The sequence below is a fragment of the Engraulis encrasicolus genome, chromosome 7 (genome assembly GCF_034702125.1).
Source record: "Engraulis encrasicolus isolate BLACKSEA-1 chromosome 7, IST_EnEncr_1.0, whole genome shotgun sequence".
In the NCBI taxonomy this organism is placed as follows: domain Eukaryota; kingdom Metazoa; phylum Chordata; class Actinopteri; order Clupeiformes; family Engraulidae; genus Engraulis; species Engraulis encrasicolus.
In genome coordinates, this window is record NC_085863.1 from 1667167 (window position 1) to 1694666 (window position 27500).

Sequence of the window (27500 nt, forward strand, 5' to 3'; positions counted from 1 at the left end):
TGTAAATATCTAGACCTAATGTGATGTAAATATCTAGACCTAATGTGATGTAAATATCTAGACCTAATGTGATGTAAATATCTAGACCTAATGTGATGTAAATATCTAGACCTAATGTGATGTAAATATCTAGACCTAATGTGATGTAAATATCTAGACCTAATGTGATGTAAATATCTAGGCTTAATGTGATGTAAATATCTAGACCTAATGTGATGTAAATATCTAGACCTAATGTGATGTAAATATCTAGACCTAATGTGATGTAAATATCTAGGCTTAATGTTTGTCAGATGCAAGGAAGCCTCAGCCAGAAACAGGCACTGACTGGTGTCCTTCCACAGGGAGACACATTCCGCTCAGACATCATGGCACGCACACACACACACACACACACACACACAGACACCCATACTACACACCACACACTGACACTACACACAGCTGTGAGCTTAACTATGAATATGAATGTGTTTGAGTGTGAGTGTGAGTGTGTTCCCCTGGGAGAGATGCGGCCTCTAATTAACTGCTCTCTCCTCTCCTCTCCTCTCTCCTCTCTCCTCTCCTCTCCTCTCCTCTCTCCTCTCCTCTCTCCTCTCCTGGTTTAATCATGAATCCCATTTACACACCAGACAGCAGCTGAGCCTCATTTAGGCCTTTTAATATTCACATATACCACCACCAGTCCCCGTCCCCCTCCTACGACATCACCCGTTTACACCTTTTAATATTCCCATTAACCACCCGTCCCCCTCCAACGACAAACCGGCCACCTTGACAGTAAACACCACCACCCGTTAAGGCCTTTTAATGACACATACCACCCATCCCCCTCCAACGACAAACCGGACACCTTGACAATAAACACCACCACCCGTTTAGGCCTTTTAATGTTCCCATTCACCTCCACCAGTCCCAGTCCTCCTACGACACAACCAGGGTCCCCCTGCACAGCCCTTAAGAGTTAAGCTGAGATCATTAAGACCGTTTTTGCGAATATGATTTCTAGAGTTCTGCAGATTTCTTGTCTTTTTTCTTGTTTTTTGTGATCAACATTTTATGGAAACTTTTTGACAGTAGAGAAAATCAGTTTTGTGCTGAAATAAAAACGATAGAGTACGTCAATGGCCACACAATACAACTTAGCTTGTAGTTGGTTAGATGCAGTTAGCATTGAGTATTGCATCAGTGTCATGCTACGTGCTCAGGTCAAACTGAGTGCGTTACAATATGCAACCTTCCACTTGTGCTCGTCTCCTCGCCCCACCTCCTGGCCCCTCCTCCGTGGAGAAACCGATAAAGTTTCCCAACTGTCAGCCTAGCCACAACAACTTTTGAGGAACTGTTTTTTATTCACCATCCCAATTGCAAATGAGAAGAAGGCTTTACAATTGAGCTTTTGCAAGATATTAAAATATAACGCTGTGGTCAGTGATGTCATCATGACATATTACTTCCTGGTACGAGGAGACAAGCACAAGTGGAGGAGGCAAGGTCGCATATTGGAACGCACTCACTAATGCCTGCTAGGGCTCTTCCTCAACGTAGTGGCCCCGCCCACATCCTCTTACAAGGTGTGACACTTCTTTTTACTACCTCTCCAACCTGTCATTTCCAAACCAACTGTCATCGCTGAGGTCATCGCTTTTATTGCTCAGAGTTCTTTTTCATGTCTGCCATTCCTCCCTCTCTCTGGTTGGTATCAATGAACGTGTTAATGGTGAAGCATCTGAATGGAGTTTGACATTCTAATGTGGTGAGTAGTCGCGGCCCACGGAAGTCCTCTCGTCTGCTACTGCCTGTCTGGCGTATATACTGTGTCCCCTTAGTGTGTCTTCATCCGGTATCTTAGACAAGCATCTGTTACCAGTTTTTGACATTCTAACGCCGCAAGAAGCCTCAGGCACAGACAGAAACTCACCAAAGCCCACAAGCAACACACACACACACACACACACACGAGAACGGGGCTTGTTCTCTCGCACGGCCGCATATTTGAGCGGTGATGTCAGCGAACGTGCGCAGGCAGTCAGCAGAGAGAGAGAGAGAGAGAGAGAGAGAGAGAGAGAGAGAGAGAGAGAGAGAGAGAGAGAGAGAGAGAGAGAGAGAGAGAGAGAGAGAGAGAGAGAGAGAGAGAGAGAGACTAGAGGATCTAGGCTCAGCAGTTCTGGCCATCAGAGAGGAGAGGAGAAGAGAGGAGAAGAGAGGAGAAGAGAGGAGAAGAGAGGAGAAGAGAGGAGAAGAGAGGAGAAGAGAGGAGAAGAGAGGAGAGGAGAAGAGAGGAGAGGAGAGGAGAGGAGAGGAGAGGAGAGGAGAAGAGGTGGAGAGCAGACCTATCATTCACTAGAGGAGTTGTCATTCTGATCACCATAAAGGCATCATAAAGAAAGGCAATAAACTGGACTGATAGCAGGCTGAAAAGAAACATCAAAGGAGGATGAAATGAAATGGGGGGTAAGGGGTGAGGAGGAGGGCAGCGGTGAGGGGACAGGCTGGTGTGTGTGTGTGTGTGTGTGTGTGTGTGTGTGTGTGGTGAGGGCCTGTTCACTGTAGTTGATGACAGGATAAGAAACCCCACGGACAGCTAACATACACCTACACACACGTACACACACACCAGAGGAATTTGTGAAGAGTCACGCCAACGAGCACAACCAGCATCCATGTTGTACGTGTCTGTGTGTGTGTCTGTACGTGTGTGTGTGTGTGTGTGTGTGTGTGTGTGTGTGTGTGTGTGTGTGTGTGTGTGCATCTCTGTGCAAGAGTGTCTGTGTCTCTGTGTGGCTTTGTGCATGCCTGCGTGACTACATGTGTGTGTGTGTGTATGAGAGAGGGAGTGTGTGTCTGTGTGTATGTATGAGAGAGGGAGTGTGTGTGTGTGTGTGTGTGTGTGTGTGTGTGTGTGTGTGTGTGTGTGTGTGTGTGTGTGTGTGTGTGTGTGTGTGTGTGTGTGTGTGTGTGTGTGTACTCACGCCACGAAACATATCCCTACCTTGGCCATAAGTTCAACGTAGCTGGTGACTGGCAAGAACAGCTGGCGGAGCTTACATATGAATACACCAACAGACTTGATCTGATAGACTCTAGCCCTCTACCCATCACAATGAAGCTACAGGCCATTAGAGAAATCGCTCTGGCAAAAATTCAACACCTATTCGCCAACGTTCATATACCGCAGAAGACACTAACTCAACTTAACAATAAGACGGTACAGCTGGTTAGGAAGTGGTTTGGCCTCAACACTCACTCAACTAGGGACATCATCTTTCAGTCTCAAAAGGACGGAGGGCTGGGTGTTACAAATGTGGAGTGGGTATATATGGCCACTAGAACAAGTCATCTCCTTAATATGCTTAACAACAGCGACGCTGCAGTGCGAGAGATGGCGCGTGCATCGCTCATCCAACATCTTTGCAGGCGTAAAGTCCCAATTGCCACGGAGGAGGACAAGCAGTTCCTGGGATTTCAGATAAAGGAGAATGGAAAATTAAATATCAAGGCCGTGGGATTCGGTGCGAGGTCCGACTGGCTTGACCTGAATGACTTGTGTTTTCGCATGGGATTACACCTGAAATGGGAGAGATCTGACAGCGCTCCAATTACGCTCCAAAACGTTCCAACGGACCCGCTCTGCCACACTCGCGTCACTTATACAACAGGTGACACGCTCCACGACCTACCAGTAGTGGGGGCGAGACAGTCACTTCTTAAAATCCGGCGGTCCCAGAGCGCAGAACACTGGACACATCTCAGACTGCAAGGGAAACTGGCTTATTTACCATTTGCAAATCACTCCCTATCACACACAGTTTATTCCAACACTGCAATTGGCGAGGACATTCTTAAATTTACCGTTAAAGCCCGTCTCCAAGTACTACCCACCAAATCCAACCTTGCCATCTGGTACCCCTCTAGCCATGAGCCGCACTGCACTTTACATCCCACAAACCAAAACAACGAGACCGTTGCACACATTTTAAATGGGTGCAACTTCTATAAAGGACTGTATGTAGCGCGACATGACAGACTGGTCAACATTATAGCCCAAGGCATTAAAGAGGCACAGGACATTTCAACGCAAATACACACAAATTGCACAGTAAAAATGAACTGGTTCAGCGACAGTCATGATGACACACTTTTAAGCAGCATTCCAAACACACCGGACATCACCATTATAGATGCTGACAATAAAAAGGTCTCCTTTGTGGAAATAGGTTACCCCTTTGATCTGTACATGGACACTTGCTACCACTCAAAGATCCTAAAATACCAGCCACTTATGGATGTGGTCACAAATCAAGGTTTCAACTGCAAGCTTATTGTTCTTGTGTTTGGCAGCCTAGGACATGTACATAGGCTTGCATTGCGTGGACTGCAACTCTGTGGACTCAATAAGGACAATTCAAAAAAGACTGCTAAATACTGCTCAATTTCTGCAACAATTGGTAGCTTAGCAATATGGCGAAGGAGGTGCCATGTCTACCCCTAAACAACTTAAATTAACCAGGCCATTCTGACCTGTAATGTATTACATTGGACCCTATGATCCTGATCAGTCCCTACTGATTGCTATGACATTTGCTTCCATCACTATTTGGATTTGTAATGCTGCCTTCTTGGTGAGATCCAAATAAAAGTACTAAACTGTGTGTGTGTGTGTGTGTGTGTGTGTGTGTGTGTGTGTGTTGATGTCACTGGGTCAGGAGGAAGTGAGTGTGTGTTTTGTGGTGCAGAACAATATTTTTGTAAGCCTGCACAGCACTCGCCTCAACTCCCTCACAGCCTCAGACACACACACACACACACACACACACACACACACACACACACACACACACACACACACACACACACACACACACACACACACACACACACACACACACACACACACACACACACAGAGTATTTCCCTCCCTCCCTCTCAGTCACTCTCACACACACACACACACAAACACACACAGAGCTTTTAAATAAGAGCTGTGTGCGTATGAGAGAGAGAGAGAGAGAGAGAGAGAGAGAGAGAGAGAGAGAGAGAGAGAGAGAGAGAGAGAGAGAGAGAGAGAGAGAGAGAGAGAGAGAGAGAGAGAGAGAGAGAAAAGAAGAGGGGAGAGAAGAGGAGAGGAGAGGAGAGGAGAGGAGAGGAGAGAAGAGGAGGGGAGAGAAGAGGAGAGGAGAGGAGAGGAGAGGAGAGGAGAGGAGAGGAGAGGAGAGGAGAGGAGAGGAGAGGAGGGGAGAGGAGAGGGGAGAGGAGAGGAGAGGAGAGGAGAGGAGGGGAGAGGAGGGGAGAGGAGGGGAGAAGAGGAGAGGAGAGGAGAGGAAGGGAGAGGAGGGGAGAAAAGAAGAGCAGATGGCTAGAGGGGAGGAGTGTCTCTTGTGGCGCCTGGCCATCCCCCATGCACACCTGAGCAGCACGCACGCACACGCACGCACGCACGCACGCACGCACGCACGCACACTCTCTCTCTGCCCCCTCTACACACCAAAATAAGACTGGAGCTGTGCGCTGGCATATGAAACACACACACACACACTTCTCCCATGACACAGACAGATGGAGACAGGGGGAACAAGGGAGAGAGAGAGAGAGAGAGAGAGAGAGAGAGAGAGAGAGAGAGAGAGAGAGAGAGAGAGAGAGAGAGAGAGAGAGAGAGAGAGAGAAAATGAGAAACAGACAGAGTCAGCAGGAGGAGGAGAGGAATGCAGAGAATGCTTTTCCAGAGAGATAAGTTATGCAGAGCTGTGTCACAGATCCCCAACAAGACAAGCAGACATGAGATGGAGCATGGAGGAGGAAGAGGAAGAGGAAGAGGAAGAGGAAGAGGAAGAGGAGGAGGAGAGAGGAGGAAGGGGGAGGAGGAAGAGGAGGAGAGGAGGAGGAGGAGTAGGGGGAGGAGGAGGAGAAGTGGAGGAGGAGGACAAGAAGAGGAGGAGAGGGAGGAGAGGGAGAAGAGGAGGAGGAGAGGGATGAGAGGGAGAAGAGGAGGAGGAGAAGGAGGAGGAGGAGAAGGGAGCGGAGGAGAGGAGGAGCAAAAGTGGAGGAGGAGAGGGGAATCATGGAGGAAGAGAGGGATGGAGGAAGAGAGGGATGGAACGTAGAGGAGGGGTGGAGGAGGAGGAGGAGGAGGAGGAGTGGAGGGGAAAGGGGATCATGGAGGAGGAGGAGGAGGAGGAGGAGGAGGAGGAGGAGGAGTCGAGGGGAAAGGGGACCATGGAGGAGGGGTGGAGGAGGAGGAGGAGGAGGAGTGGAGGGGAAAGGGGATCATGGAGGAGGAGGAGGAGGAGGAGGAGGAGGAGGAGGAGGAGGAGGAGATCAGAAATGAAATGTTACAGAGAGGATTATTGGGGTGGATTGAGGGTAATTCAGTGGGAGAGGGAAGGTGACTGTGTGAGAGAGAGAGAGAGAGAGAGGGCAAGCAAGCGAGCGAGCGAGCGAGAGCGAGAGAGAGAGAGAGAGAGAGAGAGAGAGAGAGAGAGAGAGAGAGAGAAGAGAGAGAGAGAGAGCGAGAGAGAGAGAGAGAGAGAGAGAGAGAGAGTAATTGGGTCGGCAGGGAGCTTGAGAATGGGGTTGAGGATATGGATGAGGATGAGGATGGGGATGGGGTTGGGGATGGGGGACGGTTCTGTGTCTTCCATGACAGTGATGGCCAAGAGCAGAGAGAGGAGGAAATGACAGCTCCACGACTCAGAACAGGAACTGTCAACGCACTCCGAAAACTAAAACCCTAAGGCATGACATCCTACTGCCTGAGATGCAGAAGCCAGGGACGCACGCACGCAAGCACGCACACACACACACACACAAGGCAGGCAGGCAGGCAGGCACACACACAAACACACACACACAGATGTGTCCCCCCATTAGTATACAGCTGTGTGTTCTCAGACCCTATATGACACGTGAGCCACAGCTAGAGGTCCATCATGCTGCCCCCGTGGCAAATGTCACCCGTGACGACAGCAGCATCAGCATCATCATGTGCACGTGGCCGTGTGGATGCACATCATCATCATCACCTTCACGTGCACTTGAGGACACACACAATTCAGAGTGTAACACTAGTTCACCTCCTGCTGTCTTCTGGTTTTGATTAAATTCATTTCTGTGAAACAGAACATTAGGACTAATGTTGCATCGCCAAACATCTTCATGGAACGCTGGACTCTGACTCCAAATCCGGTCTCGAACCCGAACCAGACTGCACAGGATGGCCTCAGTTACTCCGTGACCCGGACGGGAGGGTGGGCGTAACGGACCTCGATTACATGCACGCACATGCACCCACACACACGCACACACACAAACACACACACACAAACACACACACACAAACACACACACACAAACACACACACACAAACACACACTCTCTCTCGTAACACGAGCAAACGTGCTGCAGCCATGACGGGTGAGGAGACTGGAGCGTGCCAAGCCTGCAGCTGAGACGCCATATGCCACATAAGGAGATGGACACTAACTCACACACTACGTATTGGATAATCAGCAACACAGTGTAGTGTAAGAATATGGAACTGGCCACTCCAACAACTCACACACTATTGGTATAACCTCACCAACACAGTGTGAGGAGGATACACCATATAATACAATAGTAACCATTTCAGATCAGATCGGCCACTCAAACAAATTCAAACACGTATACAGTATATCCAACAACAGGGTAGTGTGGCAGTAGTACACCATATGCCCCATTTGAGATCAGCCACTCAACTCTCCACTATTGGATAACCAGCAACACAGTGTAATGCATGAATAATAGTAACCATGATGAGATCGGACATTAAAACAACTCTCCACTATTGGATAATGTAACTTAGTGTTGGGGTAATACACACCATATGAAATCGGCCATTTAAACATCTCAAACACTATTGGCTAATCTCACCAGAGTAGACGGCAACAACCAACACGGTCCTCTTACACAACCAATAATAACCAACTCAGTGGCGTGGGCGATAAAGCCTAGAGTAGACTGTCATTTCTTTGTGCTACCGAGTCGACCGCTCACAACAATGCCCATCAGATTGACCACTTTAAAGCTATCGGATAACCCCACCACAGTCGAGCAGAGTGGGCGAAACAATATGCCTTTGTAGCGGCGGCGAAAATAAACTGATGCTGCTGCTGCTACTGATGCTCCTGATTGCATAACTGGCGGCCGCCACTCAGAATAGAAGCGGTGTGACCGGAGGAAGAGGAGGAGGACAGATCAATACGCTCCAATCACATCAGACAGATGTGCCAGGAGAGCCAGGAGAGCCAGGAGAGTCTACCCTGCCCCTCCTGCCCCTCCTGCCCCCCATGTCCCCACGCTGCCCCACGGCCACATCGATGGCACCACGGAAGAGAATAAAGCGGCCAGGCAGCCGGTCGATGAGGCCATGACCACAGCACAGCACACAACTGACTGGCTCTGCAGCACCATGAGACCATGACCACAGCACACAACTGACTGGCTCTGCAGCACAATAAGGCCATGGCCACAGCACACAACTGACTGGCGCTGCAGCGCTCTCCAAAATGTTCATGCAACTAGAGGATATGGGGGGAAATTAGTTACCAACTTACACATCTGCACTAAAAAAGAAAATTGCATCTTTATTTTTTTTTTAAATATATTTTTAGGGACTTTTATGCCTTTATTTGATAGGACAGTCTGACATGGTGACAGGAAGCGAGTGGGACAGAGAGACGGGGTGGGATCGGGAAATGACCCCGGCCGGACTTGAACCGAGGTCCCCGTGGGCATGCAAGCCCAAATGTGGGGGGCTTAACGCGCTGCGCCACAACGCCCTCCAAAATTGCATCTGTAAAAGATGTGTGCATTTGCATGGTAGTACAATGTGCTCTAACTGAAAACATATATGAATACGTGAGTTAGGGGTGGGAGATATGGCAAAAAAGTTGTATCACGATATTTTAAAATGAAATCACGATTTCGATTTTTTATCACGATCTTCCATCCAAAAAATAAAAACAACAAAAAACAACTTTCATATACTTGCAATTTGTAATTTGCAGTCAATAAAATGTTAACACACTGATGATACTCTCATAAAGTGTACAATTGGAATACAATAATGTAAAGAATAAAGTTAAGACAACAACACAAGTGAGAAAACGTCACTCTGATACTGATAATAAACATCCTCACTGCAAAGACGATCTATACGATTTCTCCACTTTGGCAGATTCAAGACGATATTTTACTCAATATCGCGATTCACGATATAATATCGTCATATCGCCCACCCCTAACGTGAGTTGTAAAATAATAATCAAAACTGCCTCTGCATCTTATTAAGGGCAGTCATGGGTAGGCGGTTAGGGCGTCAGACTTGTAGCCCAAAGGTTGTCGGTTCGACTCCTGACCCGCCAGGTTGGTGGGGGGTAGTAACCAGCGCTCTCCCCCATCCTCCTCCATGCCTGAGGTACCCTGAGCATGGTACCGTCCCGCCTAAATGTTCCCTTGGGGCGCTGTTTGGTGATGCTACCCCCTTGCACAGTTGAAGAATACATGCAATTTCGCTGTGTGCAGCCTCTGCCTATTATACTGAGTGCACAGGGCTGTGCATCCTGGCATGACCACTGCCTGCACAGGCTTCCGAATCACATCCCCCTAGGGTCTAGCCAATGCAGGAGGATGACCTGACAGCTCTGTTCAGAAGCAGTGGAGCTGAAGAGAAGAGAAGAGAAGAGAAGAGAAGAGAAGAGAAGAGAAGAGAAGAGAAGAGAAGAGGAGAGAAGAGAAGAGAAGAGAAGAGAAGAGAAGAGAAGAGAAGAGAAGAGAAGAGAAGAGAAGAGAAGAGAAAGAGGAAGAGGAAGAGGAAGAGGAAGAGAAACCTTCGAAGAATCACGTCCTCCCTTACCAGCACAAACACACACTAACACAAACAACACACACACTAACACAAATGAGACACACACAGTAAGATAAACAATGACACACAGCCACACACAGCATCACAAGCCAGAGACACACACACACACACACACACACACACACACACACACACACACACACACACACACACACACACACACACACACACACACACACACACACACACACACACACACACACCCTTGTTTGTGCTGGTGTATCAGGAGACCCTGCTCAGCAAACGGAGCCGAACCGAACCAGACAATAGGACACAGCATCGGCTGACACTTCACAGCCAGGCTACGCACACACACACACACACACACACACACACACACACACACACACACACACACACACACACACTTCAAAGCCAACCATAGCAGAGTGCAGAGGTCAGCAGACCCTCTAACTCATCCTCATTCGGTCAAACATCGCAGTATTCAGCATGTGTGCAGAGGAACAGGACTGGCACATTACAACCATGTGTGGATGGTCTGGCAGGACTGGCACATTACAACCGTGTGTGGATGGTCTGGCAGGACTGGCACATTACAACCGTGTGTGGATGGTCTGGCAGGAGTGGCACATCACAACCATGTGTGGATGCTCTGGCAGGAGTGGCACATTACAACCGTGTGAGGATGGTCTGGCTGTCCTTGGTGGCCTGGCACCCAAGAAAGGATTTGTAACCACCAGATAGACCTAATCCACTTATCTTTCCACATAGCACTTAACTTGCTCTCCAAGTCCGGTGAGAGTCTACCATTGGCTGGCCAAAAGTTAATCAGCTCGGATCTGATGAGAGTGGGTACTAGGAGCAAGCCCCCTTCATGTGTGCGTGTGGCCATTCAGTAAATAGTGTCAGACCTGCGATTTCACTACTGACCAAGCAGGCTACTACATCTGGGAGAGGCAACTTTCTCAGACCCCTCGCCTAGCATGTCTGATTATTACAACATGTTAGCTCACCATGAATACAACCAGCCCTGCTATTTTGGCTTTGAAATGTTCGCTATGAAAAGTGCATGGAAATCAGGAAATGAAGAACGTAGTACTTCAGATAGCCTACCTATCTGTATCAATGCTAAAAGTTATGTTCAGATGGGCTGAAGAGCTAACATGACTGTCAATGGAAACTTCTCATGTTGTCTGTTCTCACAACTGACAATGAATGCCGATCGTTTTTTACAGCAACTCTTTCACAAAAGTAGGCCTACACCGTGTTTTTAAAGACGTGCTAGAGCATTCCCAAGTAAAATATTCTGATCTGAATGAAACCAGTTCTTGGTATCTGTACGCATACCTAAGATAGCCGTGATGTTAGCTTATGAGAAAAACAGACAGCGATTGTGCATTTCATGTCTTGGAGCCGAAGACACACAATACAGTGATTGTAAGTAAAACTAACGATTGTACGCCCACCCAAGTTTCCCCAAACGGTCGACATGAGATCAGGCGTCATCCATGCACAGATAATAGTCAGAAACACGTATTAATCAGACATAGAAGTCCTAGTGCTACTCCGTCCATTCTCAAAGCTTGGTGGTACACTCCCTCGGCTCGAGCTAGCTTGCATGCTAACTAGATGGCTAGCAGTATCACATACCATGGAATAACAGCAACGCAGTACATTTCATTGTTCAAAACGTCTCCGCTATGGTTGGACATGTAAACCATAAAGCACTTACAGAAAATATGTCAACGTCTGTAGCAGCCATGATGAGGAATGTGGATGTTTTAGAGCCGAGTTTGGCAGGAGAGGTCCTCTCTCGTCTCTATCACAGGCTGCTGTGCTGTGTGCTGCTGAACTGACAGAGTAGCGACAGCAGCAGACTCAAGCGGCTCAATATGGCCACTTCCTGGATAGACTACTCCCACCGGGGACAGGGCGCTCTAGGAATGTGCCCTGTTTCTCAGAGAAAACAGACGAGCGTCACTTGCATTAAACCACCACCACACCAATATATGTATAATTAGTTACATGATAATACATGATAAGCTTACCAAGCGAATGCACATAGCGTTTGTGTGTAGTCTATCACGCTATTGCCTATGAGAGCTGGGAGTTGTAGTTCTTTTGGCTGCCCCCAGGTGCCCTGTGATCATGTCACGCATTATAAAACTTTGATGCCGAGAAATGAATGCTTGGAATTATAGGCGACCACTCAGATGACAGATGTTCATTAAACTACGTTTGCTGTTGTATGCAAATAATATACTGGTCAGAATAAAAGGATGGTTTCTAATAGTCTATTTTAATGGGGAAGGAAATGTGGGCAATTAAAATAGGCCTTATAACTTTGTAAGCCTGATACTTTTAAAGAGTGACTGCTAGACTTGATAAGAAGCCTCGTGTGTTCATTATAGGTCTTGTTTTCTTCTGCCCGTGTTGGTGACCTACATGCATATTCAAATGACAGCCACGTGTGCGTCTTGTTCCGGAAGCCAGGTGTGCCTGCCAGGTAGGCTAGACAGGTAAGCTGCCTTTCGTTTCGTCCCGAATCCCGATGCGCTTTCTGCCGTTCTACACCGAAAATGGAAATATCAGAAAACTACGTCGTAACCATGTTGTTACACGCGGGAGGAAAGATGAGGAATTCCGACATTGTGGGTGAGTTTCACAGTTTGATTAACCCCTTAAGCCGCACTGTGCCGCTCACGGCACGATGCCGCCATTTTGTTTTAAAAAAAATAAAGAATTTGTTGTCCTATAGACTGTACACAAGCTTATAATGGTCATACCACACACCGTTCGAAAGCTGAGAACGTCAGCTTTCATATGAACCCATCCTCAAAGATCAACACTCTCCACACAGCTAACAGTGGGCTAATCTTCTCTGTGTGTGATGTCATCAAAATTGCAACCGAAAACGGGGTGTACTTACCTTTGAAAATTTCTCAATATTCCCAACGAATGTTTTATGGTCCAAGATTTCTTCTCTGAGTCATCCAGTGTCCACAATGTTGGAATATCCAGGCCATTTACTTCAAATCCTTGTGTTTTTTGTGATAATCCCAATGTTTCTTGGCTTCCTGCATACGTTGTGTAATTGTATTTCTTCACTACAAGCGTCTTTGAAGACGAAGGAATCCACTCCACCGCACGAAATGCGCAAAACAGTGCCTGAATGATGTTCTCGAAGGTCTTAGCTTTTGATTGACACCACCCACGAGCCAATCGGATCCTCCTATGGAAAGTTACAGGCGATTGAAGACCAATAGGGCACTGCTATTCAAATCTGACCTCCCGTCTTTACCTCGCCATTGCGTAGGACAGTGAGATTTTCGGGTTTCATGAGTCACTGAATATTATAGTTGAGATTCATAGCTTTCAAACGAGCTATCACTCGACTGCCTTGGACTTACAGAGAACCACCCACTTGCTGTTTTCGATGTTTGCCGTAATTGCTCGCGTAAAAAGCAAGCTGTATAGTTTTGAGAGGACGCACGGTTACGCGAGAAGAACAGTAGACTTTACACAGACTTCGGAAGACAGCCCGGGACATACAGTTTGCGTACAGTCTTACAGACAGTCTACTGCATGCAAAATGTCTGGTAAGAAGGCAACGAGCAAGAAGAAGAATGTTGCTGGCCCAAACTAAGATGACTGCTCAACAGCGCAGCCGAATGGATTTTACAATCCAGCGACGAAGAGGTCTGACGCAGGGAGCATGTCATCGGTTGACTCTGTGGCATTTTTGGAAGGGACTCGATCCAGCCTTGGAGATGTAAGTGTTGTTTCTAAACTTTCACTGAATGTAAACAGATGTCACATATTCATTTACACTACTGGATTGTACTTAGTGCTAGTTGCATAGTGCGTTTTGGACCGCATTCGAGATGTTGCAGTGTTGCAATGTTGCAATGTAAATACAGCGATTGTTCATCCACTACGGCTGCAAATGCTTTCTAATTGTATTCATTCTGCATGTAACCTATAGTGTATGCTATGATTATCTGTTTGTGTGTGAAGGCAATGGATGAATGGGGGCATTTGTCTGTACTATGTATTTCTCTTTCTGGGTGAACATTGTGCTGTTGCCATGTTGCAATTTGCATTACGAATATGTTTAGCTGTTTTCATCCATAATGCCTAATGTAAATGCTTTGAATTGTGCTTATGTTGTATTTATACTACCCTGTTGCCTAGTGTGTGTGTGTGTGTTTGGTTCACAGCTGATACAAAGTGTATGCAATGGGGGAAGGGGCCATTGAAAATCTCACCTTTTAGTGACCGAGTGCGATAGGGGGAGGGGTGTGTGTGTGTGTGTGTGTGTGTGTGTGTGTGTGTGTGTGTGTGTGTGTGTGTGTGTGTGTGTGTGTGAGAGAGAGAGAGAGAGAGGGAGAGAGAGGGAGGGAGAGAGAGATGCATCAAATTGAATGTTACATGAAATAATAATTTGCAATTATATTGTGTTTTTTTCCACATAGATCCTCTGATGCAGACTGGCTCCCTGAACAGGAGGAGGAGGAGGGGGAGGAGGAGAGCCAGGTGGAGAAAGAGGGGCAGAGAGTTGGTGAGGAGGAAGGAGACGATCAACCATCAGCCTCTTCGCCGGCTACCACCAGAGCAAGGAAGAGGAAAGCAGCGCAGCCATCCAGCGCCACACCTCCACCAAGAGAGGCAGAGGAAGAGGGAGGAAAGAGGGAAGAGGAAGAGACAGGGAAGGCGACAGGAGCCAGAGGGAAATGGTCAGCCATGGCAGGGGATGGACGTGGATGACATCATACCACCACAACCATCATTCAACCCCGCTCGCGCTCCAGGGCCCCAGGTCGTGGGGGGGGGTGCAATACACCATACTGCAACTCTTCATGCTCTTCATGACAAGAAACACCCTACAGACAATAGTAAATCACTCTAACATATATGGACAAAGGAACCACCCTCATAGATGGCATCAGATGTCCCTGGAGGATCTGCTTTCATATATTGGTATGGTGATTTACATTGGGCCTAGTTGGGGCCAAGTCTGTAAGGGACTACTGGGCGAAGAACGAACTTTACAATTTCCCCTTCCCCACATCTATGTTGTCCGGGAGAAGATTTGCAGCTGTCTCCAGCATGCTGCATATTAGCCACCCAGACAGTGATGCAGAGAATGACAGGAGGAGGGGAACACAGGCCTACGATCGTCTGTGCAAGATCCGCCCTCTCTATGACGAGATTAGGACCGCGTGTGTAAAGCCACTACCATCCCCAACAACACATTGCAGTGGATGAAAGGATGGTGAAATCAAAAGCCCGCTCCATCCTCCGCCAGTATATGAAAGACAAGCCCACTAAGTGGGGGTATAAACTTTTTTGTGCTGGCAGATTCATCAAACGGATACACATGGGACTTTTTTGTATATGAGGGGAGAAACATGGCACTTCAAAAGGGGCTCAGCTATGATTCAGTCATGAATCTCGTGGACACGCGTGTGCTTGGCCAGGGCTATAAGCTCTATGTGGACAACTTCTATACTAGCCCTACCCTGTTCAAGGACCTCCTGGCCGAGAAGGTATGGGCTTGTGGAACAATTAGAGACACAGCGAATAGGCTACCCGAGAAGACGTCCAGGAGCTCTCACCTCTCAGTCCCACGTGGTACCATCGCTGGATAAGAGATGATCCCGTTCTTTTTGTCCAGTGGAAGGACACGAGGGACGTCCGCTTGTGCTCCACAATGCACACAGCCACAACCCACAGACCACCGTTCAGAGGAGGGTCAGAGGGACAGATGGCCGGTGGCAGCTGAAGTCCATCCTGCCCCACCAGCTGTCACTGATTATAACAAGTAAGTACTTGAGATACATTATTTTATTTTTGTCTTCAAGGTATGTAACAATCCACCAATGATTGTAATGCTATGTGCTAAACAAAACTTTTGTAATCTTTTATTTTCACAGACATATGGGGGGAGTGGACCTCTCTGATGCCATGATCGGGTTTTACAACACCGTTCACAAGACCAGGAAGTGGCACAGGACGTTCTTCTATCACTTTCTGGACATTGCCATCGTGAACGCCTTTGTACTTCATTCCTGTATGGCAGCAGAGAGGCATGAGACCCCCCTTACACAGAAGGCGTTCCGGGAGGCCTGGTGTTGGAGCTGAAGGCAGCGGGGTCACCTTCAACTGGCCCTCCTCCATCACCTGCTCCAGCTCCCCAAGGTGCCCAATCACAAACTGAGGCACTACACGGAAGATGGCACAGCAGGGAGGCGGAGGTGTGTGAACTGTTCCCTGAAGAGCACCACAGAGTGCACTTCATGCCAGGTAGTGCTGTGCTTTACGGTGAAGAGGGACTGCTACAATGAGTGGCATACAAAGAACAATTTGTAGGACTCCCCCCTCCCCCTCTCCCCCCTACTTCTCTTTCTCTTCTCTCACTCACACACACACACACACACACACACACACACACACCACACACACACACACACACACACACACACACACACACACACACACACACACACACAAAGGGAAGAGAGATGATGCTGGACTTCCGGACTGGATTTCATTTTCACACTTTTTCATTGCCATATGGCATGGTTTGCACCACACACACACACACACAGACACACACCCACACACACACACACACACACACACACATACAGATGTATACACACACACACACACACACACACACACTGTATTATACACTGTATTAGTTTTGTATTATTAGTTATATTGATATTGTTATGTTATGTTCTTGTTGTATATAGTTGATTTTTTAATTATTTAAATATTTTGCCTTTCCTTATTTCTACTATTTTATTAAATACTTGTTCATACTTCAATTGTTTTAGCCTTTCTTTCATCAATACCCCATAGACGTAATAAGAAAAAATGATATTTTTGAGTTTATGCTTATGCCAATCTAATCCAAAATGTCTAGCACCCAATCCAAGTCCATGATTGGAAGCCCCAAGATGTTAGCTTTCAATAGAAACCAGAACTGTGTTTCTAGCATGTGGCATTCTGAAGTTACAGGCTTTTGATTCTGGTGTCCTTCTTACCTATCCAAAAAGGTTCTTGGGCATCACCAAAAGGTACCCAACAAAAGCGCATGGGTATACCAAGAGAAAAAAACCCATAAAATATTCATAGTTTGGTATTTTTCTTCCATTTCTTTTGCTGTTGGAAGCAGACACTTGTGTCTTTGGTCTCAATGTATCATTACAGAGCTGACAGGTTGCTGGAGCTGTCAATCTCAGTCATTTTCAAGAAAAGATGCTATACGGGAACAAAAAAACTATATTTTTATTCCATTCAAACAACTGTATTTCTCTGATAGAACATCATAAAATCATACTGACACTTTAGGCATAAACCTGAGAGTGTTACCTTTACAATGGGTACATGCACATGCATGTATCTACAACCATGTGGGATCTGTGCTACTTTCAAATTGGGTATGCCAATTTCGCAAATGAAGTCTGAAAAAGGGGGTGCGTCTTAAGGGGTTAACTGCGAGGATCCCGTGGAAAAGAAACGAAACAGGGACCTCATAAAGAACATTATAAACACTGTGGCAGTCGTGAAGGAGCTAGAAGACGGCAAATATATTGTTCTCAAAAAGAAATATCACCATTTACTTGACCAATCAAGCAGTGAACACGAGAACGCGAGTGCAGACGACCTGGCAAACAGATATGACAAAGTCCAAGACGAGCGCAGCAGTTCACATTTTCAAGGTGGAGACAGCTGTTTATCTGAGCGTAATGAGGACAGAGAGCACACTGTAGACAGCTGTGGAGAAGCCTCTCCCACCAGCCCTGATGACCACTCACCTATTCTGCTGGCCCTGCAGAGATCCAGAGGCAAACCTGTCGACCTGAAGCCCAGAAAGTCCATCAACTTTGTCAGATCACAGGTGATAACTTTAAACGAATCTTCCAAAGGAGAGCAAGAGTTGTTTCCTGGCCAGGCTGCTACACTCAGCCCCAATAAGCCCTGTGCCCTGCCATTAAGGCTGCCTTTAGCAGCAACACACACATCAGAAGACCCCAATGAGGAGGACTACGTAGAGACGTCATTCCAGGGGGGCAGAGCGGAGAGCGTCCCCAGTACCCCGAGGAACAAGAGGAGGCCCTCCGTGGAGTCGTGGGTCTCCGGCTCCCCGCTGCTCCTCAGGCGCGGCTGTAAGAACTCGCGGCCCGCGGAGCAGCAGCAGGAGCAGGTCAAGCACTCGCTCGTGGTCCCCCTGGAGCGCAGCGAGCACGACTGGCTGGTGAAGTCCGCAGCGGGCCAGTGGGAACAGGTAAGTAAGCCCACCTGGGAAACTCCCTTTGTCATTGTGATACAGCACACCACAGCATACATGTGTTCACTGCTCACAACAAAATTGCATTTATGCCTCACCCGTGCAAAGGGGCAGCCCCCAATGATGCTTGAAAGGGAGCAGTGCTGCGGGACGGTACCATGCTCAGGCCAGGGTACCTCAGTCATGGAGGAGGATGGGGGCCATTTATCTTCATGTACCGGATTGTGTGTGGGCCCCCTTTATACATGGGCACCTGGTGACCCAGTCACACTTTACCCTCCTGTACAACACCCCTGTACAACAGCTATGTAATACCATGTGCTGGTGCCCTACCTACGCCATGAATTCATCTTTAGTACGGTGTAACAGCGATGTAACACTTGTTTCCTTGTCATCTTTAGTACGGTGTAACAGCGATGTAACACTTGTTTCCTTGTCATCTTTAGTACGGTGTAACAGCGATGTAACACTTGTTTCCTTGTCCTTGTCCCGTTGCCAGGTGTACGGCCTCCTCCTCCACGACGTCCATCTGGCCCAGAAGAGCGACTTCATCTCCGGCTTCACCGCCCTCCACTGGGCCGCCAAGTGCGGAAACAGCTCCATGGTCACCAAGATCATCGAGTTGTCACGGCGACACGCTGACGGCGGGGGCGGGGGGGTGGACGTGAATGCGCGGTCTCACGGCGGCTACACGGCCCTGCACATCGCAGCTCTGCATGACCAGGAGTACATCATGAGCATGCTGGTCAACCAATACGAGGCAGACACACGCGTCCGCGACAACAGCGGCAAGAGGGCCTACTGCTACCTACACAAGGGGGTCTCACACGCCGTCAGGGAGCTTCTGGGGGAGCCCCCCCGGGCCCCCCGTCCCCCCCGCCAGGCCACAGTGGCGGCCCACCATGCGGAGAGGGAGGATGGGGAGGTTGTCAAGGGGGGTCACCACCCCCACCCCCACCACCACAAGGAGCACCACTCCACCCTCTCCCGCCTCTTCCAGGTAGGGATGCTGTGGGGCACTGCAGGGTTTCCCAAACTGGGGTGCACGGCCTGCCACAGGGGGGTGCCCGAGCTGAATAGAGCAATGGCTGAGATGTGTGTTTTTATACAGAATTAATGAACATTACACAGTTTTTAATTGTTTGGTGAATTGTATGCTGGAAAGATCCACCTGAAGTGTAATTTATCATTTGTCATGCAACAAGTTCCATTGTAATAATGGCAGAAAAAATGGAAATGAGGATTGCCCAAAATGTGCGGCTGTGCAACATTCGTTTAAGGGGTGCACAAACCACATTGAAATGTAAAATGGGGTGCACAGGGAAAAAAGTTTGGGAACCGCTGCTATGGTGCATTCTTTGGAAACCCGGTTGTCAGAAACCCAGACCTCCGCCTCGGGACAGTGCAATAGAACGGGTACTCAACTCGGAGTTCCGAAACACTAACTCGGAGCACTTCAGTGTACTCCGAGGTCGTTAAACAGTAGTGTTTTCACTTCAGTGTACTCCGAGTTTGTTAAACGTAAGTGTTTTCAGTAGGGATGCAAATGATTAATCGATTAATCGACTTTAATCGACCAATGCATTAATCGATTAAAAAACATTAATGCAATTAATCGACAATTCAACTGACAAGAGACCCAGGTGAAATGGGCATATGAATAGTGTGTGTGAAGAGGGTTGTGAACAGTGGGAATATTTAAATCACCTTTGGATTAAAGAATTGAAATAGAATTAATTTAAATGTGGTATTTTATGTACATTTTTTATTAAATTTTTTAGATTTAGTAGTTTATTTCAGAAAAAACATTGACATTTCGGGGGGAAACGCCGCTTATCAATTAATCGTAAGTCGATCGATAAGACTATCAACTAATGATTAATGAATTAATCGATAATTTGCATCCCTAGTTTTCAGACATTTGTATTGTCTCCAGCTGCTGCAATAGAACACATTTACAGCGGAGGTCAGGAGAACGAACTCGGGTCCACTGACAACAGAGTTTCAAAAGAATGAGTCATCAGTAATAATAATTGATTTGAATCGATTCATCCACAAAAAAATCAATTCATCGTTATTAGTCAATTCATCGATTTTTGTAACTATTGCAGTCATTTTGTGAGGCATTTTATTTTGCTCAATAATACTGACCATATTAAAGACGCTCCTCAAATGAAATGCATGCATTTTGTTGATTTTATGTATTATTGATCTTATATGATATATGATTTTATTGATGTTATATGATTGTATTTATTTCACATTTCAAACATCAGGCGCACGCCAAGGCCAAGCCCAAGCTGAGGGAGGTCTTCTACTCCGCTAGTGAGGACATCAGAGACGCCATCATGTCCGCCAGCGAGGAGATCAAGCCCAAACTCCGAGAGGCCTTCTTGTCCGTCGGAGAGGAGCAGAGGAGCAGACACACAGACGACACCCGAAGTAAGCACCCAGACGACACCAGGAGCAGACACACAGACGACACCAGGAGTAAGCACCCAGACGACACCCGCCCCAGAGAGGCGGAGGAGCAGCGGTTCAGACGTAAGGATGTGTTCTATTCCAGCGAGGAACCAGAGGAGGTGTAGCAGTGTCATGGGGAGATGGAGATGAATTAACACACACACACACACACACACAACCTCAGAAATGAAGGTACAGAACTCATCGCTGTGGCAGTACCCTCAAGGGGAGTACCATTGCGTCGCTTGGGTGGTACCTCAAAAAAGAAGTGACAGATGCACATTGGTCGACATTGCAAGAAACTAAATGCACCTCTTTTTTGGGGTACCAATCAAGCGACGCAATGGTACTCCCCTATAGGGTACTACCACAGCGACGAGTTCTGTACCTTTATTTCTGAGAGTGTTTTCAAACGCACTGTACATGCAAAGTTTGCAATTACATTGTCATAATCACACACACACACACACACACACACACACACACACACACACACACACACACACACACACACACACACACACACACACACGACTCAGGACTCTTGTTCTCCTCATCATCCGTACTGGACAGTGCTGTCTTTGGCAGACCACTGGAGAGGATGTGGACAGTGCTGTCTTTGGCAGACCACTGGAGAGGATGTGGACAGTGCTGTCTTTGGCAGACCACTGGAGAGGATGTGGACAGTGCTGTCTTTGGCAGACCACTGGAGAGGATGTGGAGAGTGGAGTTGATGAACATGATACTTGTGATGTGAATGGAAATGAAGATGAATGTGGAGAATGGAGATGATGAACATGTGGATGAGATGAGATGAGATGCAAAGCGGTTGTTTTGGATCTGTAGTATTGTAGTACTGTATAGTAGTGGTGGTAGTGGCAATATTAGAAGGCAAAAAAACAAACACTAATGAAATGAATTAACACTTATTATTAATTAATAATTAATGAATAGGCCTAATGATTAATGATTGTTTTCCTATTCAATCTTTCTTAAATCAGAAATTATATAACATCCAGTTATGAATCATTCTGTATTGCAAACTGATGGCTGTTGATACAGAGTGACTAATTATCTGTGTAATATAAGCTTGTGTTCTCTCTTATCAATCTCTGAACTTTTGCACCAGCACATACTATTTACTGTTCACACCATGATTTTCATCTGGGGGACGGAGAACAATATTCTTGTATTTTACTGCCTGTACACTGTTAACATACGTACGGGCTACTTTGTTTCCAGCACCCGTCTGACAACATGTGCTCAGCGTGTAATATCAACTCTTGCTCACTATCCTGGTTGGTAACCCTGTGTCTGCTAGCACATCATGGATTTTGATGCAATGTGGAAATATACAATGTAGCCTATGTATGATTAAAACATGTATATTATGTACTGTATGGAGATCTACCATGTATGATTAAAACATGTACTGTGAATGTCAATGTGAGGAAATTAATAATAATACATTCAATATTTGTGAAGTTAATTTTTATTCTATACACTTAGATGATGCTTTAACCTTGCCCTTTAAGTACAGGTTACAGTCCCTGGAGGTGTGTGGGGTTGGGTGCCTTGCTCAAGGACGTGTGAGAAGATGGAATTCGAACTTGCAACGATCTGATGTACCTAAAGCCCTTAACCTTTAGGCCGTGGCTGCTCCTGTCTTTTAAGATTTTCTAAACATCCGCAGTCACTTGTGAAAGGTGTTTCCAAGGTGATTTGAGTAAATAAGATGAGCAATACTTCAGCTGTGACTCATTCAAATAGAGGAAGTTAAAGCCCCACTTCCTGTTTTGGTGTTGTTATTAATCTGTCAGACTGGCCGTTACCTGTCAACTAGCACAGCTGCTGCTCTGGTGGCATCAGAGACAAGGCAGTAGCTGATGAGAACTAGGTGGCATCAGAGACAAGGCAGTAGCTGATGAGAACTAGGTGGCATCAGAGACAAGGCAGTAGCTGATGAGAACCAGGTGGCATCTAAAGACCAAGGCAGTAGCTGATGAGAACTAGGTGGCATCAGAGACAAGGCAGTAGCTGATGAGAACTAGGTGGCATCAGAGACAAGGCAGTAGCTGATGAGAACTAGGTGGCATCAGAGACAAGGCAGTAGCTGATGAGAACTAGGTGGCATCAGAGACAAGGCAGTAGCTGATGAGAACCAGGTGGCCATGTACTATACGGTTATAAACAAGCACACCAGTAGAACACACATAGTTAAAGGGACACTGTGCGAGATTTTTAGTTGTTTATTTCCAGAATTCATGCTACCCATTCACTAATGTTACCTTTTTCATGAATACTTACCACCACCATCAAATTCTAAGTAGGCTATTCATTATGACTGGAAAAATTGCACTTTTCATACATGAAAAGGGGAATCTTCTCCTTGGTCCGCCATTTTGAATTTCCAAAAATAGCCATTTTTAGCTCCCAAAAGACTGTACTTGGACCAGATCAAATTTGGCAATAGGCAGCCGAATTTCAATAAGCAGCATAGTTGCAGTAGGCTACCTTTTTTGACCATTTCCTGCACCGTGTCCCTTTAACTTTGCACAGAGATGCTGTTATAACCTAATTGTCACTAACATTGTAATGATGCAATGTTATGATGTAGTTGAAACAAGGGTGGTCAAGAAGGCACATACTATCTGTGAGGATCCCTCACACCCCTCACATCAGGCCTATATGAGTTGTTGCCCTCAGGTAGGAGGCTCAATGCCTTCATTTCAGACAAACAGTGCACAGCCTGCAGATCATTCATACGCACTAGAACAAGGGAGTTACATATTCTTGAAAACATGAACATATTTAGACATGCCCCCATAGACAGCCATTCTAAATCCAGTTGAGATAAAATACAAATTAGCCAAATAACAGACAGCAGCGAACATTAAATAAACGGTCAGGGGGACCATGGTATAGATAGCAAGGACACATGGCACTGATCACAGAAGTCTTGCTGTTGGTGTATTGGTGAGTGATGACAACACGACAGATGCAGATAAAAGGAAGTTTATTTGATCATGATAGTGATTTACATTCATCATTTCTCAATCAAATAAGCTCCAAAATCAGGGGTGAGTGGAGTTCCGGCGTTCAGAGAGGGAAGATCAGGAAGCCACTGAAGGTGCAGCGGTTTTCAGTACTATCCCAGAGCCTGTAGCCTGCTGGAAGGACCATGTTTACTGTGTCTCCCTTCTCCAGCTGCAGAGTCAGGCCACTGGACACATAGGAGTACTGTCCATCAGTGTCATGGTCCCACAGATACATGAGCTGCTCTCCATTCTTATTCATCCTGATAACTATGGAGCGTGAGCTCAGCATATCCGCAACAGTGAACCTGAAGTAGTAGACCCCCCTGACTGGAGCTGTGAAGAAGCCAGTTGTGCTGCTGTAGGCCTCTCCTACATTGGTGATGACTCTACTGAAGACCAAGTTCAGGTCATTACTCCCAGACTCTATGTATCCAGAGTTAGTCAGACCTGCTGAGAAGGCCACCTTGGGTGCTGATTTGATCTCATTCTCCAGATTCTCCACTTCGGTCTCAGTGGCTGCCAGTCTGGTCTTCAGATCCTTGACTTCAGTCTCAGTGGCTGCCAGTCTGGTCTTCACTGCTGTCAGCTCTGCCTCTTGTGCTGCATTTTCATTCTTCAGGTCATCTATCGCAGTTTCACTAGCAGCCAGCCTGGTCTTCAGAGCAGCCAGCTCCATCTTCAGGTCCTTGACGTCAGTCTCAGTGACGTCACTGGCCGTATTTAGGTCCTGTATGTCAGACTCCAGATTCTCCATTTCAATCACAATGGCTGCCAGTTCGGTCTTCAGAGCAGCCAGCTCCAGCTCTTGTGCTGCACTGTCCATCTTCAGGTCCTTCACTTCAGTCCCAGTGATTTCATTGGTCGTATTTAGGTCCTGTATGGCAGACTCGGTAGCTGCCAGCCTGGTCTTCAACACTGCCAACTCTGCCTCTTGTGCTGCATTTTCCTTCTTCAGATTGTCCACCTCCATCTTCATTTCTGCTTTGGTGTCCTGTAGCGCCTTGTCCAGAATCTGAACCTTAGTCTCACTGGCCACAAGCCTTCCTTTCACTGCCTCATTCTCAGCTTCCAAAACCTTAACATCTTCTTGAGTATGTCGTAGTGTTGCTCTCAGGTCCACCACCATGTCTCTGAGTTCCTTCAGCTCAGCAGAGACGTCCAGCTGGGTAGAGACTTCAGCAGCAGCAGCAGCAGCAGCCCCAGTGGTCTGGCTCTCTGTCTGGACTTCAGTCTGGGTGCTCCGAGTCTGAGCTCCACACATGGAGAGCAGCAGCACCAGCAGTGAGATGGCAGCCCTCATCTTCCAAGTCACTGTAAAATAAAACATTCCTCTGAGTACATTACTGACCTGCCAACTGAAATGGCAGAATTAGGAAAGCAGAAGGCCCCAGGCACTCAAAGCACTTTGCCCTGATGAAGACCTAGATGGTCAAAACATGTTGGTATTTTAATTTCAATTAGGAGTAGCCACAGATAATAAAGGCTTTTTAATATACCTCCTTCTTCAGACTGATTCACCTCTGAGTGCCTTGGACTTTCTGCTTTCCTAATTCTGGATTTCCCAACCCCAAGAGCACCATTTTGGACATTTTTTTCCACACACCTGAGCGCCGGGTTGACTTCTCTCTTTTTATGAAATGGCAGAATATCGAAAGGAGGTTAGTACTTTAGTAGGGATGCACCGATACCACTTTTTTGAAAAACGATACAAGTACGAGTACATTAATGTGTGTACTTGCCGATACCGAGTACCGATACCGATACCTTTTACCACCAAAATACAATGAAAATAAATGCATGGCCTTGTTTTTTTCCACCTGTGATATTTTTATTGTCCATTTCCATGTAGATTTAAATGTATGAGGTGGCACTTTTTTCCGGGATGATTTCAAGTCCACAGAACATGACAAGATTTTGCATTGTTTTGAGTAAAATAGTACTCATAGCTGGTATCGGCAAGTGCTTGACGAGTACGAGTACGAGTACGAGTACAAGTACGAGTATAATGAGCAGTATCGGTACCAGTATCGGTATCGGTGCATCCCTAATTACTTGAGCGAAATGAGATATAACTAAAAACACACGTACACATATTTTAATGGAGACAGCCTGGGCTACTTCTCAGCCACTACTAGACCCTGGGATGACACTTGAGAGGTTTTCTATTTTCAGTGGTGGACAAAGTAAAAGTTAAAAAAAAAAGAAACAAAGTTTCTTTTCCAACACAGGTCACTTATCTGAGTAAAACGTAGACCAATGTACGTGTCTTACAATAAGCTGATTCTGCACAGGCTGGATTGAGTTTGTGGTGGGTCCTTGTTAACCCTCCTGCTATCCTTGGGGTCTATTTGACCCCAATCAATGTTTAACGTCTGAAAAATACATGAAGTACTTTGATGGGATAGATGGGATAAATGTGATAAAAGTGAAATTTCCACAAAAATGTTTTTCCCAAGTGCTGTACACATTTTGGTTACATCCGTGTTCCTTGGGGTCAATTTGACCCCAATTGTTTCAAGTGTATAAATCATAAATGGAACATCCATATTTTGCAAATAAATGTTAAAATCTGTTTAGATAATGTGAAATACATGAAAATAAGCTATTCAGTCATGTTTCTTTGGAACATTTTGCTTTTGTTTGGGCCCTGATAAATAAAAACACTAATGATATGGGGGAGTCCTAAAACTTATTCCCGGCAACATTTTGAACAGTGGTGGCTACTACAGCATTGACATTTTGACAAAATCCACCAACTGAACCTTGTTGTGCCTAAAGCACCACCATGGCACCCCCACAGCAACCCCCCCCCCAACCCTGTACCCTTAGAGCTACTTTTGCACCCTCCCACTACATGCACTCACTAGCATAAGATGGGTCATATAGTCAGCATTGCTGTGAATGCTGTTCTGTGCCCAGCGTGCATAATTGTAAGTGATTGTATATTTGAAGAGAATCTTTATGATTGTGATCCAAAGATTGAAATGGACTTTTCTGATGTAGACAAGCCGTTGTACCTCTTTAGATGGATGCGATCTCAAGGTTGGTTGCTATGTTGAGAGATATAATGGTGCTATTCTTCTCCTCTGTTCAGTATGTTGTTCCAAATTGACATAGTTGTCTGCAGCATTGGTTATAAACTGGTGCTACCTGACATAGAGAAGGAAGGACCTTCCAGGAACAGCAACAGCATAAATGGGCATAAATAGTGAAGTAAACATACAAGTTGCTAGCCCTGTTCCTTCAAATCTTACCCCACTACCATTAACGTAGTGTGTCTACAAGGAGCACATGCAAACCTTTTCTTCCTTATGTGCACACTAATTGAAGCGCAGAAATCATGTAGAAAACAATGCTTTTCTATGATGTTCCCAAATCTCTTTTGGTTGGCAATGTATCCATGTTCTTACCTAACTATTATACTTGTGTTATAAATACACATTCAAACATTCAAAGAAAATGAATGTTGGACTTAAAAAACCCTCTGAATGTTTGGAAATATGAAAATTTCTTTTATGGTCAAATTGACCCATATGGTAATGGATATATGAGTGATTCTACGATTCGCCTACGCTTTTGGCAAAACCAAAATGTCAATTATCAGTATTTATTTTCATCTAAATGACCTAGATGTTTACATAGTGTATATATTTAAGTTTCCAAACAAACAAATTGCCAAGCTTAATCTTAAATCATTTGATAAATACTCTAATGACAGCGAACATTTGCTTGATTATTTTGTCAACAGTGTTATGGACAAATACTATGTCATTTCAAACATAGGGCCTATATAAAAATACTACAGAGTTAAAACAACATACGTTTGAAAG

The 27500-nt window shown here is 46.2% G+C and overlaps 2 protein-coding genes across 2 annotated transcripts in view; one reads left to right on the forward strand and one right to left on the reverse strand.

Moving 5' to 3' along the window:
• The window catches only part of septin8a (septin 8a), a 47242-nt gene extending 35544 nt beyond the window's left edge, over window positions 1-11698 (reverse strand). Inside the window, exon 1 of the mRNA XM_063202684.1 lies at window positions 11600-11698. Within this exon, the coding sequence (XP_063058754.1) occupies window positions 11600-11629 (30 nt within the window). The 5' untranslated portion in view covers window positions 11630-11698. The remainder of the gene's footprint in view (window positions 1-11599) is intronic.
• A 682-nt stretch (window positions 11699-12380) lies between these two features.
• Window positions 12381-20757, forward strand: LOC134453283 (ankyrin repeat domain-containing protein SOWAHA-like). Its single transcript, XM_063204158.1, has 4 exons — window positions 12381-12522; window positions 17367-18166; window positions 18669-19169; window positions 20446-20757. The coding sequence occupies exons 1-4, from the start codon at window positions 12447-12449 to the stop codon at window positions 20755-20757; spliced, it is 1689 nt and encodes a 562-aa protein (XP_063060228.1). The 5' UTR covers window positions 12381-12446.
• Window positions 20758-27500: the final 6743 nt, after the last annotated feature.

Bases quoted from the DNA above. Each gene is read 5' to 3' on its own strand.
- LOC134453283 (XM_063204158.1), top strand. From the start codon at position 12,447: ATGGAAATATCAGAAAACTACGTCGTAACCATGTTGTTACACGCGGGA. The intron at 12,523-17,366 runs GTGAGTTTCACA...GTGCGTCTTAAG, and splicing joins GAGGAATTCCGACATTGTGG to GGGTTAACTGCGAGGATCCC. The intron at 19,170-20,445 runs GTAGGGATGCTG...TTCAAACATCAG, and splicing joins CCCTCTCCCGCCTCTTCCAG to GCGCACGCCAAGGCCAAGCC.